At 39.9% G+C, this 20,679-nt stretch overlaps 2 protein-coding genes across 5 annotated transcripts in view; one reads left to right on the top strand and one right to left on the bottom strand.

Annotated features, from left to right (window-relative positions):
• Nucleotides 1-20,679, top strand: part of LOC118405913 (dipeptidyl aminopeptidase-like protein 6) — a 239,590-nt gene that overhangs the window by 60,545 nt on the left and 158,366 nt on the right. The window lies entirely within an intron of this gene.
• Nucleotides 3,305-19,665, bottom strand: LOC118405912. Its single transcript, XM_035805748.1, has 15 exons — nt 19,405-19,665; nt 18,728-18,934; nt 15,685-15,813; nt 13,114-13,239; nt 12,258-12,468; nt 11,407-11,561; nt 10,152-10,376; nt 8,956-9,162; nt 7,994-8,109; nt 7,466-7,510; nt 6,964-7,073; nt 6,094-6,275; nt 5,236-5,574; nt 4,613-4,745; nt 3,305-4,191 (listed from the first exon to the last, which is right to left on the bottom strand). Exons 1-15 carry the CDS (start codon nt 19,478-19,480, stop codon nt 3,798-3,800), a joined length of 2,655 nt encoding a protein of 884 aa, XP_035661641.1. The 5' UTR covers nt 19,481-19,665; the 3' UTR covers nt 3,305-3,797.

The following is a 20,679-nucleotide window of genomic DNA, read 5'->3' as shown; positions in this document are numbered from 1 at the left end:
ACGGATGCAAATGTAGATGACCAAAGTCAATGCCAAGTAAACGCTGTAAAAGAACAAAAGTAAAGAACCTATTGTTTAGTGTACCATACTCTGCTACACATTTTGTTCAACTTTCCAAACATCTTGGGCGTTCGAAAAGGTTTCCTTCATTTATGTCATCACTATGAATGATCCCGGATATAAATATTATAATGAGAAGGAGATATGATAAAGCGTTCCGCAAGTAGAAAGTGGTGAAAGCATTTTTGTCTAAGTGAATACTCGAGCAATTTCTAAAGTAATAGCAATTGATTGCTTTTGCGTATTCCTTGTAAAGCTAAGGGCACAACCCACCGTAGGTGCAATTTGTCCGTATTTTTTTGGGGGGGGGGGCACGTCTGCCACGTATTTCTGAAAACGTTCAGGCTGTACAGGGCAGGCGCGTCGCCCCTACTGGCACGTATTTTGGATGATTCCGCAGCTCGATGGCACACAAAGTTTTGCCTGCACGTAAAGTTCGACGGCGTGTCTGCGTGCTCTAAAATCCGTCGGATTCCCTACGGGTTCGTACGGAGGCGGTACTCACCACTTACGGATCCCAAAAGATTGCCAACAATTTGGCGCGTAGACAGCACGTATTTGCACGTACGGCGGGTTGTGCCTTTAGCTTAAGTTAAGGCCAATACGTCTTCATTCGAACTCCAATATCTATACGTCTTGGTGAGGGTCTGTACATTGTCATGTTCAAGTTCCAAACGTTCCCTGGCACGCATGATTATAGAACAGATCGATTTTCTTGACAGCAAACGATTTTTTATCGCAACAGTTTGTCCGCCATATATCATCAGACAGCAATTTTCTAGATGATGTCTATTGATTAATCTGTGCGTAACAAAATCAATCATAACTGCGCTGTTTAGGCCCAGAGAAAATTGTTGCGTTTCTGGTTGCAACTCTGAAAAAAAGAGTCTGAAGGTACGGATTCTTTTCTTCTTGTTTTGTTTTGTTTATATCCCAGCCGAGGTCATAAAAAAGTACAGTAACTTCGATGTAGGTTAGACATCCAGGTAATACGATACGCCACTAGTAGTTAAGCAAGCAACTGGATATGGTTTTGGAAACGGTCAGACGTTTTAACTACTATTCACAGCTAGGATATATAAACCCTCTCCAACAAGATCTCTTCAGTGTCACTGACGAAAACTACTGGATAGTAGATGAAACGTCTGACCGATACCAAAACAATATCCAGTTGTTTGAGTAACTAACTACTTTTTGGCGTAATACAGTAACTGTCTAACCATGTTTCTTTTAATATAATTCTAAACTTAGTAGTACACAGAATACATTGTACAGGTACAATTTTCTATTCCATTAGTGATGAGAAGAACATGTTGGAAAAGGATTCTATAACATTGTCATCACTTCAGATTGATAAGTTCATGTTCCTTGCCAATGCAAACAGACAACTTGAAGTCTAGGGTGGACAGGTTTTTGCTTAGGCCGTTCGTGTTACCGAAAACACGTCAAATATTTTCTTATGCCTTTTCAGACAGTAACCGGGCGCTAATATTGCTAACAGGTTTGGTATGTGCATGGTTATTAATTCTCATAAAACATATCAATCATAAACCTGCTTATCAGGACAAAACCATAGTCGTATGTAATAAAAAGGCCACATAAATCATTACACGGGAAGTCATTTTTAAATAGTTTTATCATTTTTAACGGTGTTGCACCCCGAGATGAGAGCAGTAGTCCATGCAGGGACAAATGGCGGATTTGTACAGATAAAGTATACTCTCTTGGGTAAGGTTGCTAGCAGCTAGAATAAGTGAGTCTAACGTCATTTGTCGATATAGTTACTATGTAGCTTTTTTTAAGAGATATTGGACAAACTCTCATTTGATGGAATAGTAGCCACGTTTTAGTCTTATTTCATTAAGACAGCCTCTTATTGTGGCTGACTGGGATGATTTAACAACAATTGTATCAACTCATCCCTGGGTTCAATGACCCCGTAGACACGCCCATTACCTCATGAAGGCACCCTCTCATTGGTCAAACCGCTAATTACCATGCCTTCATTGGTTGAACTGCGTGATAGACAGTCAGGATCGGTGGTGTATCACTGCCCTGATTGACAGTGTGACCGTTGTGCTCGATATGCTTTCAACTTCAACGACTGGGGAGTCAGGGGAAATTGAGCCTATCAGACGTCAGCTTACAGGGGCACTGCGGTTCATTCCATTTCACTGCGCTACGGTTGCGTTGATAAGCTATTTATAGGGTTACGTTGAACACCTGTGGACTTATCGGAATGTAGCCCTGCTATCTTAGAACATATAAACGTTATCTAACAGTCTGTCTCTCTTTCAGTCTCTCTCTCTCCATCTCTCTTTCTCTCTCTCTTTGTGTGTGTTGATTTCGACTAGCAGGTGTCTAATTCCATTTTAAAAGGCGCTGGCTATCACCCCTAGGAAAGTTCCTTTGAACTGCAGGCGTGTTTTACCAGAAAACTTTGAAAGTAGGACTTAAGAATGGATGAAGGATGCTCATTGGTTTTCCTTTCTGTGTCACTTAGCAAAAGACAAAATTTTCACAACCACATTATGTTAATCAGTAGAAATAATGCAATATTGGTTTAAGTTATTCGGTTATGGTTATAGCTTCTTTAACACAATATTACCCCCCCCCCCATTAACAAACGACGTGACCACAAACCAACCTTGTCACCTTGATTATTTCTAAAATTATGCATAACAAAGTAAGTAAGTAACAAAATATGGAACATAAAAAAATGTATGTAAGATAAATAAATATTAGTATGTTGGGTCGTCAGTGTTTACGGACCTTAACCTTAAGGTAAATTAGCTACAAAAACATTTACTTAACTTGCATGCCAAGGTTAGATAACTAAAGATAATCTTAACAAGATGAAATAACAACCACTATTTAGTAGAAATAAGCGTGAATCAACCTTATAATTATCAATGCTTAATTATATAACGTTTGTCAACCTGAGTCACTAACTTGACGTGAAAAATGTATGCATGTTCATTTAGCGTATCTTGAAATACTATAATTTACAAAAGGCTGACTGTACATAACATAACACAACCTAACCTTGCCTAGAATAACATAACATAACATAACAAAACCTAACTTAACCTACAATAACATAACATAACAAAGCCTAACCTTACCAAGAATAACAAAACATAACATAACCTTGCTTAGAATAACATAACATAACGTAACATAACATAACAAAACCTAACTTAACCTACAATAACATAACATAACAAAGCCTAACCTTACCAAGAATAACAAAACATAACATAACCTTGCTTTAAATAACATAACATAACGTAACGTAACATAACATTTACATAGCAATGGTTTAGTATCATTCAATCAGCAGTGACACTAAACAAAATGTTAGTGTATAAATTTATAAAGTATATAAACTACATACCAAACATTTTACTGCAGATGTGCAATTTTTCTTGTGATTTAAATTGCAATTCCATATTTTCAACATTACGTAATGAATTCTACAACTTCTAAGACTTAAGTCTCAAAATCATACCATAAAATGATTTCTTAATCAGATTTTAAAATTCTACTACTCCTGATCTCCTTCTAAATGCATGTAAACTTCGAAATACGTGTGCATTTTAAGTCCATTTGTTTCAATTTGCCGAAGCCCAAAAGTAAAAAATAAGAACCAAATGTCATCTAAACATTGTTCTTCTCATTATATCATATGAAAAAACAATATGAACGTGTCATAGTCCGGTAAAATTGTCAGGATTTTAGTTAGGAGTGACCATCGGGCGGCCAATGAGTAGCGTACATGGGATAGCTATGATGACGGCGAGTACATACAAAACCACGCTCAGCCTTTCAAGGGTGTCCGCCAACAAAGCGTACTCCGTAACTTCGGTATCGTCATCGCCGCTAGCTGCCTGGGACAGACTACCAGATAACTGCCGAACGGTGCTTTTCAGTTCATCCACACTTCCCTGCAAACCACTAAGGGTGGCCTCAAACCCACTATGGTTGTTTCCTCCCTTAGGAAGATCGTCTTTCTCCGTCTTGAAGGATTTGTTGGTATTCCCTTCGATGTCTCCTACTTTTCTGCTGACGATGTGACGTGATGGCCGTTCTGGTTCCAGGTTTTTAGTCAAGTCTCCCATCAATATGGCCCTTGAAGTGTGCAGAAAACAATTTGAAGATTAATACATTGTATTTTAGTAATTCAGGGTCAAACAACGTTACTTTTGTAATGGTTAACAATGGACAAGAAAGAAAACTACGTGTTATACAGAAGGGAGCATAGTGATAGTGCTTCCTGGATTAAAGAGGATGTATAAATCAGAAAATCTACTACAGTCATAACCAACGATAACTGGGGATGCAATAGTTGTCACGTGTGCGACCACATTGCTCCAACTGCTGCGCCTCCTAGCGGTTGGAGTTATTATGCCATTACATCCCCGAAGAGAGCAGCATAAGCGCTACCGATACTTCAACAGGTGAATTTGTACAAAGGGCATTAGTAACTAGAATATTTAGGCCTAACTATGCAGTATCAAAGAACCTGAAGTCGATAAATTCTTGTGCATACCTTGCAAGGTGCTTCAAGAAGAGTGTCCTTGCCCACTCGGGAAGGGGTCCCTTCTTGTCGTGAAGGATGAGAATAAACACAGTGGTCATCAGGAAAAACCCCATCAGAGCCATGCACACGATGATGAGCAAAGCTGCAACAGAAGGGAAACTTGTCAGTATCAAAATGGCGGTAGCATTCGGTTATAACAATTGCAACTATATAGCAATACGCGAATACGTGCCTTATGCTGTTAAAAATTTATCATCTATATCTTGGTCTGTTTGACTATAGCGGCAACACAGAAGATCTGGCAACTAGTCTCCTCTTCCTCTCTGTTTTCTATTTTTCAATGTTTCACTTAGCTTCGTGCCTTTCCCTTCCTTGATATTATCCTTCCATCTTGTCCGTTGCCTACCTCTCTTTCTTCGTTTCCCTTCAACGAAGTCTTGAAGTTCCAATGACTCTGACCTATGGCCGTGAGACTTCAGGTTTTTTTTTTCATTACTTGAGAGGTATTCGTTTGGACCGATGTTTTGCTTGAACCTTTTCCACGCTTCATGATTTGAGATGCGGTCTCGGTATGTGATCCTATAAACATTTTATCATCATCATTAGATGAGTATGGAAGCGTTTCAGCTTACCGATGAATGGTAGGGAAGATGACACGGGCAGGAAGCCTGTCACGACCACTAGTGACACCACCATAGACAGCAGCACGGTCACGCCGAACGCAATCTTGTCGCCTTTGTCACTGGGCATGATGAAAGTGATGATCATGAGGATAATGAGAATCAGACAGGGAGAGATGGTTGTGGAGTAATGAAAAGTTGGGTTCCGCTGGAGAGTCATAGTCAGACAGGCCGTGTTGTTGACGGCGGAAAGGGTTGTTTTTCCGTGCCACTGTCCGGTGACAAGTTTGGCCTCGGCAATCTGGCAGGTCAGGAAGTTCCCGTCTGTGTGTGTTGTGGAATCCGAACAGTCTGGAAAAAAAGGAAGACAAACCATTTTTATTTATCAGAAATGTACATGATGAATGTCTAGCTAATATTATAAACTCCGCGTTTGTATCCGACTATGTCTTGCCATCTTTCAATCCATTTCCGCGTAAAAGTTGATATTTGCATCGGTTGAAAGACAGTGTTGCAATCATAACTGCGACGGAAATCGACCTACATGTTCTACACCAAGCTTACACGTTACGGACCTTGAGTTCAAGTTCATTTATATTAGTCGAATTCATTTCAGGAAGTCTGTGGCGTGCCCCAAAGAAATGACTGTAATGCCAAGATGTATATCGCGTCTTTTACTCCTCGTTTACTACTATAGCTACTACTACTACCACTACTACTACTACTACGACGACGACTACTACTATTACTACTACTACTACTACTTCGACTTCTACTACGACTACTACTACTACTATTACTACTACTACTACTACTACTTCGACTTCTACTACGACTACTACTACACAGGTAGTATCGAAACTGCCATACCTATAGTGTACTCTTGCCCAGCTCTCCAGCACACTGCACATGTCATGTTGTCTTGTGGGAAGAAGAATGGGTCCAGTGTACAAGTGGTGGTAGTCAAAGTCTCTACGGGCCAGGTGACCCCCCCTGTGTTCTTTATTTCCACCTCTGATGCAGGGAACCCGCCGCTGTAGTCTGTATTAGCACTGGTAGGAGATAGAAATGATTTACCAATGTCAAACTTTATTTGCAAGTTCGTTCAGGAAGGCTAACTGCATTAATCAATCTTCAATCTTTATTCATCAAATAAACATTGAAGAGTTGTCCGAGTAGTAGTACCTCTGAATGCCGTTGATCTTACAGTGTGGAGTAAAATCACATTACATAATGACTACACATAGGCAAAACATGAACAGTACATAAGGAATGTGATAGTAAAATAATGGGCATACACGTGACAATGCACAGTAATCAGTATTGTAACAAAAAGACTAAATCTTACTCTTTTTGGAATACAAATGCTCCACTTTTCTGATACTGAATTCAAACTTTTGGTTGTTTCTCCATGATCGCACAAATATAATGTTTCTTACGTCACCGTTAACGGTTTTGAAATAACTCAAAAATTATTGAATGAAGAGTGAGCGGCCCAAACGAAAAAAAAGTGAAAATACCAGAATTATATATATATATTGACTTTATTCTTTACTCGTATACTGTCTTTAATCCGTTGCGAAGCTCATATGAAATGACACAAATTGCAAAAATCTGATACTTATTCACGGCAGAGGGAACTTTATATTATCAAATAAGCTACATCAACTCTACTTCTTAATTCTAAAGCACAATTGTATCTTTAGCAATGAAAAGAAATTGAGAAAATATTTTAATTACTTTCTCTCAAGTGTCAAAGTTGGCTTCCAGACTTGATCGTCAAGTGTGAAGATACTGTCTAACTGCCCGTATTCTTTACTGCTCCATGTCAGTCGCGAGTCTGTCCACGTCTGAAACAACAAAGGCAACAGGATGAGAATGCAGTAGTAGTAGTGGTATCCATTCCGAAACTTTGGGTACGGGACAACCATTTGAAGTGTTAGTTGGATAAAGCTTAGTCTTGTTTCATAATTCCTTTTGCTGACACAAATGAACATTCATGTCAACATAACATATCCATGTGTGTGTGTACAAATTCCCAGGTGTCTTATGCATGTGTTTTATCCATAGGTTACTGAGATGACTCAGACGTTATTGAAGATATATAAAGAATCTCTATAGTTATTATCGTTTTTTCAACTAATATGTTCTCAGGAACCCATGTAGCCTGCCCCCCCCCCCCCTATGGTCGAACACTGGACATGTTATGCCTCAGATAGTAACATATGAACAACGGACTTACGTATTCAGCTTTGATAGAAGCTAATATCGTTTCTTCTTTTTCATTCTGAAAGAGAAGAGAAAGAGACATCATTACGCTTGCCAATTTCAAGAAGTGGGTAATAAGCATGCATTAATAAAAACAAGGACAGGTACACAGTGACTACTACATATGAACGGCTTTATACGCTGAACATATTGGCGGCTGTAACTTAGATAGGCGTAGGGGGGGGGGACTGCTGTGTTTCCGCTTCTGACCCTTATATTACTACTGCCAGCTGTCGAACAAAAAAAGTTAGGGTCGACAGATTTAAATTTCTGCTAAGGTCGGTCGTATAATCAGTAACACAATATTTTTCTCAGGCCTAATAAGCACTTATTGCAAGGGTAAACCATTTTTTGATATAGCTATTCTGATACGATATTCTGTTATAGCTGCAAGCATTATCTTCCAACATAACTCTCACTTATTACTTTCACTTATTATCGTATAAAAAAAATAAAATGAATGAATAAAAATTCATGGCAGTTCACTCCTGTCGTGTCTTACCAAGTTGATGACGTTGACAACATATGCCTTTATTTTCAAACTATTTGTTGGAGATGCCGCCTTGCTGTATACATCTGAGTCCAGAAGCTCCTTCTGGAGCCTGAAGGTTTGGTCCACTGCAACACAAAGAATTCAAATCACTGACTATTTCTATGCACAAACTCTAGTCTTCATCTGAGCTTCAGATGCCCTATCCGAGGGATGTCCCTAACCGAAGATAGGTATTTATTTCCACCTGAGCTGAGTGAACTTAGCAAAGTCGTGTTAAGTACCTTGTCAAAATTTAACAATGACACATCATATAGGAGCATGTTAAGGAACTCGAATCCCGGACCTCTGGCTACACTACGGATGCCAGATGTATGTCGGGAGTATACGAGAGTATACAGGAGAATAAGATATATCATCTAGTTATCCCTATCGCTGATTGACCCGGAATTGACCTTTTGACCCCACAGGATATAAGGATACAGCACAGGGATCTCTTACTCTTTTGGTCGGCGGTCCTCCGACCTCGTCTGGAGCCTGAAGCGCATCACATCATAATAGAGGGCCGAGGACCGATGAGGACAAATAGGATACCATTAGTCTTACCTTCACATTGAGCTTTTGGTGTGTTCCAGTCGGATACGGATGTCAGAAGTATACGAGAGTTTACAGGAGTATAAGAGTCTGTTATTCTTACCTTCACATTGAGCTTTTGGTGAGTCCAAGTCGGATACGGATGTCGGAAGTCGTGATACGAGAGTTTACAGGAGTATAAGAGTCTGTTATTCTTATCTTCACATTGAGCTTTTGGTGTGTCCCAGTCGGATACGGATGTCGGAAGTATACGAGAGTTTACAGGAGTATAAGAGTCTGTTATTCTTACCTTCACATTCGGCTTTCGGTGTGTCCCAGTCGGACACGGATGTCGGAAGTATACGAGAGTTTACAGGAGTATAAGAGTCTGTCATTCTTACCTTCACATTGAGCTTTTGGTGTGTCCCAGTCGGCCAGTCCTGTTACGTTATCAATAACGACACACCGGGCAGTGTTGGGCGGGGAGTCTTTCTTCAGCTTGAACCCTGGGTTACAGGTGTACGTAATCTTGTCTCCAGGCCAGTAGAACTTCAGAATGGGGCTCCGCTTTCCGCCGCGAGGGCTTCCCGGATCTTTGCACCCTTCCTCTGGAGAATGGAAATGGAAGAAATGAAACTGTCCGTGTAGAGCAGTTACCACTAATAGAAATCTGCATAGGCGATAATGTAAAAGTTAGCAAGTTCAGGGTGTCATAATCTCATCCGTGATCATTCCAGGTCATAAGAACTCACCCCACACAGCAGCCCGCTATCTCAAGTGTCCCAAAGTCTATTTTTTAAACTTTCTGACCAGCGCAAGATATCCCACAGGTCAAAACTGCCGCCATCTTACTTTTTTTTCATGACGTCATTTAAGGGACTGACTACTTCAAATTAGGGGTCAGCACAGGCCGAAAAAATGGACCAAAACCTAGTTTTTTTGCCGAATCTGAACATCTGCAACCTACACTGCCTCACCAATATGAAATGTTTCTTACATTTTCCTGTTACAAGTCGAAAATAGGCTAAAATACTGTATGGACTCATTTTGGGCCTTCTGCGGCTGCGTCAATTAGGGTCATTGCCCTGTACAGGTCTAAATACAAGAGCTATTATGTACCCTTTAGATGTTCTTCGTGTTTTAATACAGTAGAGTCCACATTGCTGAAACATTATGCAGTAATTTCATGATTAATTTGTGTAATTGTGCAAGTGCAGCGTTTCCCATTATGCAAACAAGGACTAAATTTGCATCATTCATGCAAAAGTGTCAGAATTCAGCCAAGGGGAAAGTCATAAAAATTTCACACGCGTAACACGTGTAGTGTAAGTCAGCGAAAAGTGTACATTACTATGCATCTCTCACTCACTATATAACTATGCAAAGATTATGTAAATGTGCAACTCATCTGCACTGTTAAGATTTCACGGAGGTATGCGGTCTTCGAACTGTTCTTTATTATGGATTAAGACAAATCTTCTCAATACAGTTGAATCTGTGACATTGGATATGTACAGGGCATTTTTGTTGACGTGCATTGCCAAGCTTCATCACAAAATGTAACGTTACAGTAACTAACTTTGACGTGGTGACTTACTCTGGCAGGGAATGATGTCGCAGTACTCAAATCCACTCGGAGTGAAACACCACGGCCTGTCCTCATCAACGTCAGGGTTGCGGCATTTGTTTCCCACGAGGTTTGCCCATGGATGCGCTCTCACGTGGGCTGGGTCATCCTTCCATGGTTCACAGTTTACCTTCGCTATGGGATCTCTTGATACGTTTCCTCTGTAATTCACACCATTCCCATCGAAACACTCCGCTACCAGGGCACAGAAATAAGAAGATGGAGTTGTTAGTCTCTTTTACAGATCCGTGATAGTGGAGAAAATCCAGGAAAAAAGTGACGAGGCGATTTTCAACACTTGGATTTGGGTTCTATATTGTTTCATAATCAGCTGCGAAATCACATGAAATACTAACATGGCTGAAAATGTAAGAAGCCGTGTCTTTTGATGAACATTGAGGATTGAGAGCTCGAGCGTTACTTCCGTGAATACAGAGAAATCTTTATTGACACGACAAAAGTAAAGCGACTCGTATGGTCTACATGTATAAAAACTACTTACAGTACAACTAAACAGACATATACGGATATCTATAGGTGTGAATGAGTCAACATTTTGGATCTAGCATGTCATTTACACTATTGGTTCTACGGTATAAGCATTCGTGGATATATTTGCCTACTTGTACACAGTGAGGGTTGTCGCCTCCCAGAATGTGGCTGAATTTATCTATCGAACAGAGATTAGCAAATCCTTTAGAGCAAGCGGAAAGTAATGTAAACAGCTTTGTGCGTTTGTCATTATATATCGTGAACAATCCATAACAAAGTGACGTTCGTCTTCGATCTCATTTGGGCATAATGGACAAAACCTCTGGTCACGGGGAATTTTAGTATACTATCTTCCATCCACGTTCAAAGTCCCATGTACCAGAATGCTCTTTTCTGCGCTCTGCGGGTAATGCAGCTCTGCCTCGTGCTTAGGGCTATTGTGACAGTGTCAATAGTTAGATATGCCTTACAATTGTCTTGATTATAGCTATAAGAGCTTTCTCTTTCCGACACTCTATGTCATTTTGTGAGAAAACGTAGATGATAGCTTGAATTCCACGTGAAAATACCCAATGTTGCTCGGAAAATGCCTTTTTCGTCATTGCTATTGACGACCTTTCTGAATCTGAATCTGAAGTTGTATTTTATTCCTAAAAGAGACGGACGCTAGACTTATGTGTACGCAGCTATAAAATGAGACCCGAAATAAGTTAGGGGGTCCCCCTGAACTCACCACCCTCTGGAGTCGTTGACGTCTGGATGTTGTTACAGTTGGTGTAAGGGAAGATCTCGCAGCTCGGGAAGACAGCCCAGGAAGCTTGGTCTTTACACGAGTACTTCACCTCTTCACACCATGACCGGCAGGGTAGCTGCTGTCTCAGGGTCGGTCTAAGATGACAGTGACAACATCCAACTTCTTGACCAGAGGGCCCCATTGTAACAAATCATCATGAAATTGAATACATGTAGTGCCGATATACGTTAATGTATGAGCGAACCAAGGACAAAGCTGTGGTACAATATTAATGATAATAGAAGTTTATTTTCAAGTCCGTGCCCGAGGGCTAATTGCAAGTACATGATATACACATAGTGACAATGGACAGTCATAAACAATATTCTAATCTAATACTAGTGTTGGCTATTTCTAAACAGGTTGGTTTTGACTTCTTTTTTGGAAGCAGAGGGAGACGAAAAGCCCCGCATTTTAATAGCAACTACCAAACCAAGCCGTGGTTTAATGCCCCTTCACATGAGAGCAAGAATGAGCCGGAATGCCGTCGGAATGAAAATTATTTTCTATTCCTTGGGAATTCTTAGTGTATTCTAAAAAATTCTCACTGCATTCCAGATATTTGTGCCCATTCCTTTGGCTGGCCCGAAAGGAATATTCATTCTGACGGCATTTTAGCTCACTCCTTCTAGTGTGAAGGGGATATAAGGTCAATTTGGAATTCCCACTCGGAATGGCGCCAAATGTGGCACGAATTTTGCAAATACTTCATTCCGGCTGGTTCTGCTTGATTCCTGCTAATTCGGTTCCAGTGTGAATGCCCTATTGGTAAAGAGATAAGAATGGTGTACCTGGTCTCACAGCGCGGAAGAATGGTGGCGCAGACCAGGTCTCTGACCCGGGGGTGACAGTCCGACTCCGCTAGGGCGGTGAGGTTCATGAAGACTGCTGAGTTTCTAACCTGGGCTACCGTGGCGTGGTTGTAGTTGAGCGGGTTAGGAAGTGTCATTTTTTGGTACTCAAGTCCTCTGCAATAGCTTAGTGGTGGAAGATCTTGGCATGCTGGAACAAATAATCAAAAATAATTATAGTTGTGTATTTGTAGGATGTGAGTTATAACATCATACAATTCCATTTGTGAACATGTTTTCAATCTATCATGCAGCTCAAGCTCCAATGTACATATTATAACGTATTACATACCATAGTGTCACCAACATATAAGAAATCATGAAAATTTCGTTCGTTCAGAGTCGGCTTATCGTGATTCAAAGTTTCAACTAAAAGGTCTCTGCAATTCTCAACAAAAACGCTAGAGGCTCCAAACTGCTATCATCAATCGCTCAAACGTCATGTCCATAGATTGCTTAGAAAGCGACATACAAAATCGTACGCCCTGCTGTAGTATCACGGAAAGACGCCAGGGGTCCTAAAGCTAGTCATTTCTTAGATACATCAAAACCAAAGCAAATAATATTACTTTTCTTAGCAACACATTTAAAGCTTCTGGTGTTATGCATTTGGATTATGTATACACACGTTAAAGAACCCCCACACGTGCGATGGTGTGGTGTGCGATGGTGCAAATCCTTCCGTCTTGAATTGGTGTTTCTCTACAAATCACCCGGACTCCAGGAAGAATAGTGACATATCAGTCAATAATAGAGATCTGTATCAAACCGAACCGATTCTGTAAAAAGTACCCACCACAATTCCCGGGGCCCTCGTCGCTGCCGTCCATGCAGTCATTGTTACCGTCGCACCGTTTCCAGGCGTGTATACAGGTCACTCCGTCATCGCACCGGTACTGGCCAACCTTGCACGCTGCGTATACTGGGAATCAAAATACTCGATACATGTATAAAGACCGTCACTGTGTCTCCTCTCAAAATTGTTTGTATATAATAGAACCTAAGTGTAGTACGTACTAGATGAGCAAGTAGTCTACATTCTTGATTTGCTTCACACTGGACACTGTGTTTCTTTGAATATTGCATAGCCTTCAATCTAGTAGACATCTATTGTCACGTTATTAATTTAATTATACTATATAAATACTTGTCTTATACAATGTATCTGGGTTTGCCATACATTGCACCCATTTTACAAATGTTGTACAATAAACTTTGACTAAGTACGCAAGGGGTAGGGCAAGTGGTCGTATATTGCATTTCAATAACTTCACCCCAGAAAGGAATGTTATTTGCCAACAGATTATGCATCAATTAACACATAAACATCTAATCCAGACTTGCAGAGTTCTACTTGTTGTAAATTACGTTTGCTTTATGAAAGAATATGATACTGACTAACCCCATGCAGGCCCTATCCATTTATTCTCTGTACCTAAAGACACTTCTTTAACTAGCACACCTAGAAGGCCAATTGTTGGCAAGATATTTAAGACGATACAAAGTGACTCTTTTCTTAGATATTTTTGTAACATAACTTTTGTCAAGAACATTGTATTGAGCCATAGGTTGAGCCTGCATATGATGTAATTTGAGGGAACTTGTGGAGATTAGTAGAATACTTTTTGAATCGCGCGCGACTGAGTGTGTATTTCACCGTATGCATTTCTACTTCCTAAAATTACCATCTATTAGGAAATGATACTCCCCTATGGGGATAGCGCTCCTTTGACAAGATTATTCGATTATTCTAATCTGCAACTGAATTATGGAAGCCGCATTAAAAAAAAGATTAACTAGAGTTCAACGAACCCATCTCTTCGCCAAATAATCATGCCTTTATTTAAGACTTTAAGGTCTTATTCATGTATTACTAAATAGCAAATGACTGCATGAACTGTGTTCCTCACATGCAAACACACAAACATTACCAAAACCAGACTGTGACCTGACAGATGACCTGGTAGCATCCCTGGTCAATCAGAATTTCATGCTTGTCAATTTAGACTTTGTCCCCAGTGTAAGGGCGTCCTCCAGCAAACCATCTGTATAACAGCTGTGTCCATAGATATAGGTCAAAATGAGATATATAGAGCACAGTTTATTTCTGTTAATAAGTTTTGCTGCAGTACCTTAGGAAGCCGCTAGGGGGCCCACTATCATAATTTATCTTCGTTTTCCTGACCCCTACCCACCTACCAAATATCATCAGGATTTTTTCAAGGCTTCTCGAGTTATGCATTCCACAAACAAAAGGACGCACACACTCGGCCCACTACCGTCCTAACGGAAAATGCTACGTCAACTATTTTCGAACACAACCTTCTTTTCCGCAGCCGCTACTTAAATACTAAATATCATGAAAATCCATACACAGCTTCTTGAGTTATATGCTGTTGGCATGGATTTATGAACTTTCCTCATTAATTATGCAAATAAGCTACTGATTTGCATAATTAGTATTACATTGTATAAGTCATCACTCATTCTATCTACATACCGAAAATCCTGATGATCTGTTTACACGTTCTCAAGTTATCCTCGTCCAAAGTTTGAACGGAAATCGGTGCCTGCAGTTCCCAAAAAGCCGCTAGGGGGTCCAAACTCACAGCACTTACTCTCTGTTTCAAGGGCTATCTACCACTCAAAAATCATGACCACAGCATGTCCAGAACACGAAGTGCCAAAATTAAAAGTTTTGCTGCAGTACCTTAGGCAGACACTAGGGTGCCCATTATCGAACTTGACCTTCGTTTTCCTAACCCCAATCCACCTAACAAATATAATCAGGATCCATTCAAGGGTTCTCGAGTTATCTTGCTTACAGACAAACGCACTTATATACAAATCCCGCTACAGCACCATAGGTAAGAGCCAGGTAAACCATTTTCGCACTTGACCTTCCTCTCCAAAACCGCTACACACCTACCAAGTTTCGTGAAAATCGCCCAGCTAGATTTTGACTTATGCTGCCAAAAACAAACCGCAAAAAACATACCAAGCTCGCTGCAGTACCGTAGGAAAACGCCAGGTAAACCGTTTTCAAACTTGGCATTCCTTTCGACAACTGCTACACACCTACCAAAAATCACAAAGTTCCATCCACAATTTCTCGAGTTATATGCTGTTGACCTACATACAGACCCAAGTCAGCAATCTCATACTCTTCTTGGCGAAGAGAACAATTGTGCTTTATTACATTTTCAAACGTCGAGAATTCGATTGTCTACAATACAACATAACACAGCATAACACACCATGAACTGTACTGTAAGCAGTACAATAAAAACATTTTGCTCCACCGGTACCTTGTACCTGTATAACTATATGGGCTTTTGTAGGCTACTATGAGTTCAGCTTGTAGTACCTTTATCTTCCGCTGTGAAGTTGGCCCGAAATCCCTTCCCGTTTTGTGACCTATCAGAGACCAGTCGGATAGTCATGACGCTCCCTGATGACGTCACTGGTCCGGGTGTGCTTGACCCAGTCAGCTTGGCTGTGGACAGATACATAATAATATGAGTGTTTTATGATTGTTTTACTGCACAACAATTGTACGGGGTACAAAGTATGGCATCTACATAACTACAGTTCTATAACTTAACGCTTATCTTACTAATACAGAAGTTGTAGTATTTATTTTGATTCTCCACATTGGAGGGTATGGCGGAACAGGTGTCAAAAGACACCTTTTCGAAGTATGGGATAAGTTTCTTACAGTTATTGGAGGCTTTTACAATCATTGAAGGAATTTCTAATGTCTAAACCTTCTTTGACATATTTTCCTTTATCTGTCATGCAGGGATATTGTCACATGTCATGATGTATTTGAATTTGCACTTCATGTCCATTGAGATAAATCCTTGTGTATAAGATGACAGCCTTGTGTACAGAGAACTTCGTAGATCAGAATATTTGGGACATACAACCATAAAGTGATATTCGTCTTCAATTAGCTCTGGATATAATGGACAAACCCTCGATAGGGATTTTTTTACGGCAAGTTCATGCCCGAGGGCTAATTGCAGGTACAAACAGCATGTATAATAAGGAAAGTACAAAGGTGCTAGGAACTACATTCTATGGCTATACTGAGCTACTTACGTGTACATTATACTAGTTTTGTTGGGTTTGGCTTCTTCTTTTTAGGCAGCGGAAGACGAATTTACGAGGGGCGTGCAATTAGTAATGGTCCTGACCCATTTCCCATAGCAGGAGATTAATGAAACTTGGCACAGTTATTAGTCTTTCTCTTCATAGGAATCACCCAGAGTTATGCATTTCTCCCATCGTTTGATGCAGCTCTGGATACCGATTTTGTAGGACACCCCAGGTTGGTCCTCCAACTGATGCCTCATCAATGGCACAAGAGGGACGACCAGGTCTGGGAGCTGTTTCCACAGACTTCCAGCCACGTTTGAATTCAGGATGCCAGCGTTTTACAAGGTCATATGATGGGGCATCATCACCATAAGTTTCATTTATTTTATCAAAAGTCTTCTTTGGTGTGCGTCCTTTCAAATACAAAAACCGGATCACTGCGCGACACTCAACTGGTTCCATTTCACACCTGGTCCATTTCGCACCTGACTAAGTTCAAACACCAGTAAATCAGAAACCACAATTAGTTCAGAGCTGTCTTTTGCAACATAACCCATAGAGATATGAATTATTACACATACAAAATTTCATTTAGATCAGACAACTGGAAGTGGGTCAGGACCATTACTTATTGCACGCCCCTCGTACCCACTTTTATAATATGTGGGTTCTTTGATTTTAATAATAGGATTGATTTCTCATTGTCAGGGATTGTTAGAAAGTAAGCGTGTATTTTGGATACACCCATAAATAGATGGTTTCTTTTATCGTCATAAAAAGAACGATTAGAGATAGAATGACTCTAGTCTTCCACAGCATTTGAGGGGCAATATTTACAAATCCTCTCTGGCACAGGTAGCTTCATATATCTCCCCTTTTCTATTTCCAGGGGGTGGGCACTAATTCTAATCTTACAGGTAGCGGAACGCTGCTCAAAGTCACAAAGTTTGAGATATTATATAAGAGTTGTCTTGTCGACATCTATGGATATTGTTTGCCATGCCAATGGATCAACGGTTTATCTGATTCTTTCTCTAAAAGCTGCAATCTGTAATATCTGAAACCACATTGCAAGAAACAGCTGCGCAATAGAGCAGAATTTCGGCAACGTTGGTCATCAATAAGTTCCGGGTCTCATTACCATATCATATGAACAACTCAGATTTCGGGGCATTACTATATACTAGTAGTATGGAGTCTTTTATTAATGGCCTTTAACTCTCAAATCAGTGTGGTCAGTCAACGTCCTTCTGAAAAATCAGTAGGAAAGTGGCGAGAAAAACAAGGGTGAACTTTGGTCAAGACTGTGTGGGCCGTGTGCAATATGTCATGAAATTTTGAAAACATTGTCAATATGTTTGATGAGTATTTCTTTCGTATTTCACCTAAAAAGGGTACATCTGACAAATCTAGTTCAATTTTTAGCCATGTTTTACCTTGGCCTATAGTCGCAGTAGTTTGCAAATGGTCCCAAACAACCTTACGCTATTCTCATGTAGTCTCCATGCAAGCAGACCCTACGGTGTCTTAGAGATAGTATCGAAGCTGGCCTATGAGTATATTATATTATTAGTATATTCCTGACAATGAGAAATCAGCCCTACTATTAAAATCAAAGAACCCACACATTAGAAAAGAAGTGGGTGAATTCGTCTTCCACTGCCTAAAAAGAAGAAGTCAAGCCCAACAAAACCAGTATAATGTACACTTCAGTAGCACAGCATACTCTTGAAATCGCAGAACCCACAAATTTTAGAAAATGTGGGGCTTTTCGTCTCCCTCTGCTTCCAAAAAAGAAGTCAAACCCAACCTGCTTAGAAATAGCCAACACTAGTATTAGATTAGAACATTGTTTATGACTGTCCATTGTCACTATGTGTATACCATGTACTTGCAATTAGCCCTCGGGCACGAACTTGCAAATAAACTTCTTACTATATTCCTGACAATGAGAAATCAACCCTACTATCAAAATCAAAGAACCCACACATTATAAAAGAAGTGGGTGAATTCGTCTTCCACAACCTAAAAAGAAGAAGTCAAGCCCAACAAAACCAGTATAATGTACACTTCAGTAGCACAGCATAGTCATAGAATGTAGTTCCTAGTACCTTTGTATTTTCCTTATTTTACATGTTGTTTGTACCTGCAATCAGCCCTCGGGCAAGAATTGAAATAAACATATAAACATTAACCGTTTGACTCCCTTTTGCCGACTATACTCTTTGTTCAGCTTTGATACTATCTCTAATGCACCGTAGGGTCTGCTTGGAGACTAGTGCTCGTATGGCACTAAAAACTTTTATCACCTATCTGAAATTTGGATTCAGTTGTGTTCCCGGCATACACGTAGACGTAATCATAGTTGTCTTCAACGTCAAAATCCAGGAAGGTAAGTCGGACGACGTTCGGCGGAGTGACGGATATCTCGTACCGACAATCGTGGTCGTCAGGGTAGTTGTTTGGGTAGTTGGAGCTGTTGAACGTCCCACTATCACCATCCAGGCGTTCGCAAACTGGAACATAGTGTTATGAACTGTTTATCTTTATTACTTAAAATGAATATACAATATACGATAGTTTTATTCCGACAATGAGGTGACCGACTGTCCTCTTCCTCGGGAAAATTCTGACCTGTACATATGGTACTGTAGCATAGGTGTCGCTACTTACAAATACGGTTCCAAACGTAGAGTATTTAGGAATTACAGACGAAGAACTTTATTGCAAGACAATTGTACATGGTACAATGTATGGCAACAACTAATACACAAAGTACAAAATAGAGGTATAGGATAAAGCTTAACATCCTAGTTATCCTTACGGGCCGAATGGAGCATTTTTTCGAGTTTAAATAAAGGCACAAACAAACAAACAGTTAACATAATAATAAGGAATAACATAATAATAATATAAAAATATATATAAAATAAATCTTATAGAAACAAGATAGTGAAGTAAAATAGAAAAAGAAACAGAGACTTACGTGTTTGGGAAGAAACGCCACTGAATAGCAGACAACAAGCGACCGAACTGACCAACGCTAGTGTCCACAACCACATGTTTTTAGTCTGGTCAAGTTTGACACAAGGACGACTAATAGAGTGGCAGAAACAGTTGCAGCATTAGTTAAAGACAATTCAATCTCTACAACTGGATGAGATGTAGAGATTACTTTCGGACGTTTTGAGTGACATCCGTCACTTCTCTTCAGCGTTACTAGAATAAACCGCCAGAACCAGCAAATGCTTATTGTGTCTTAGAGGAAAAACCGGTTGAACATGCCAAGTAGTCAACTTGGGTGATATGCAAATCTCACTCATATTCAAATCAGGTCTTCTATGGTAGTCACAGCTTTGGCTAGATGCAGCTGATTTAAAATGTTGACTTGAGATAAAATAACATGTCCACCAATGGGGTTATAAGAGCTGTATGAAACCAAATATAATAAGAGAATAGCCGAGCAAAAATAGTTATCCGACCTACCCTAGTTTTCATCCACCACTAACCGAAATACAATTTTCAGTAGAAAACAAAGTATACCACCTTTCCTGTAATGCGTGGGTTTTGAAATATTAGAAAGTTATGATAAAAGAACAAGAAAACAAGAGAAAACATATTTGTCTTGTTTTCCAGACATTAGTTATACCCCCTTTCCACTAGCGCTATCGCCGCTCTCTCTCTCTGCGACCTAAAATTTGACATATTGCTCAACGAATTGTATACGAAAAAACTTGAATTTTTTTACACTTTGTGTGTTTTGTTGTCTTCTCGGTCACACTTCTACGTTTTGTATGGTATACCCAGTGTGAAAGCGAAGGTTACACATATCCTATTTAGGTCGCAGTGAGAGCGCAGCGCGATCGCCGTCTAGTGGAAAGGGGCCTTACTGTAATAAGTAGACTTACATTTACACTAACACTCATGTTTCTCTTTTTCTTCCATGCGTTCTGTCTACGTCAATGCCCCGTCTATACACAGGTAGGTAACTGCAGTTTTACATTTTTGTTGAACCTTACAGACTAAAAACCAACTAGCAGCTACTGTATTGTTTCTAATTAGATGAGAGTTTTAGATAGTCTTGTGTTGTTTGTTTGTTTATTTGTTTGTCGACAAAATACATGAATCAATACAGAAAAATAGTACATATATTCTAATGGAGATCAAAATAAACAAACAAACAAAAAATAGGTGCAGGAGGAGGGGAAAATCGTAATCGGCTTATACTACGTACTCCTCCTCTATACTAAACAATATAAAT

Source organism: Branchiostoma floridae, chromosome 18 (genome assembly GCF_000003815.2).
Source record: "Branchiostoma floridae strain S238N-H82 chromosome 18, Bfl_VNyyK, whole genome shotgun sequence".
In the NCBI taxonomy this organism is placed as follows: Eukaryota; Metazoa; Chordata; class Leptocardii; order Amphioxiformes; family Branchiostomatidae; genus Branchiostoma; species Branchiostoma floridae.
Note: the sequence above shows the minus strand (reverse complement) of the source record. Positions and strands in the feature narration are given on the sequence as shown.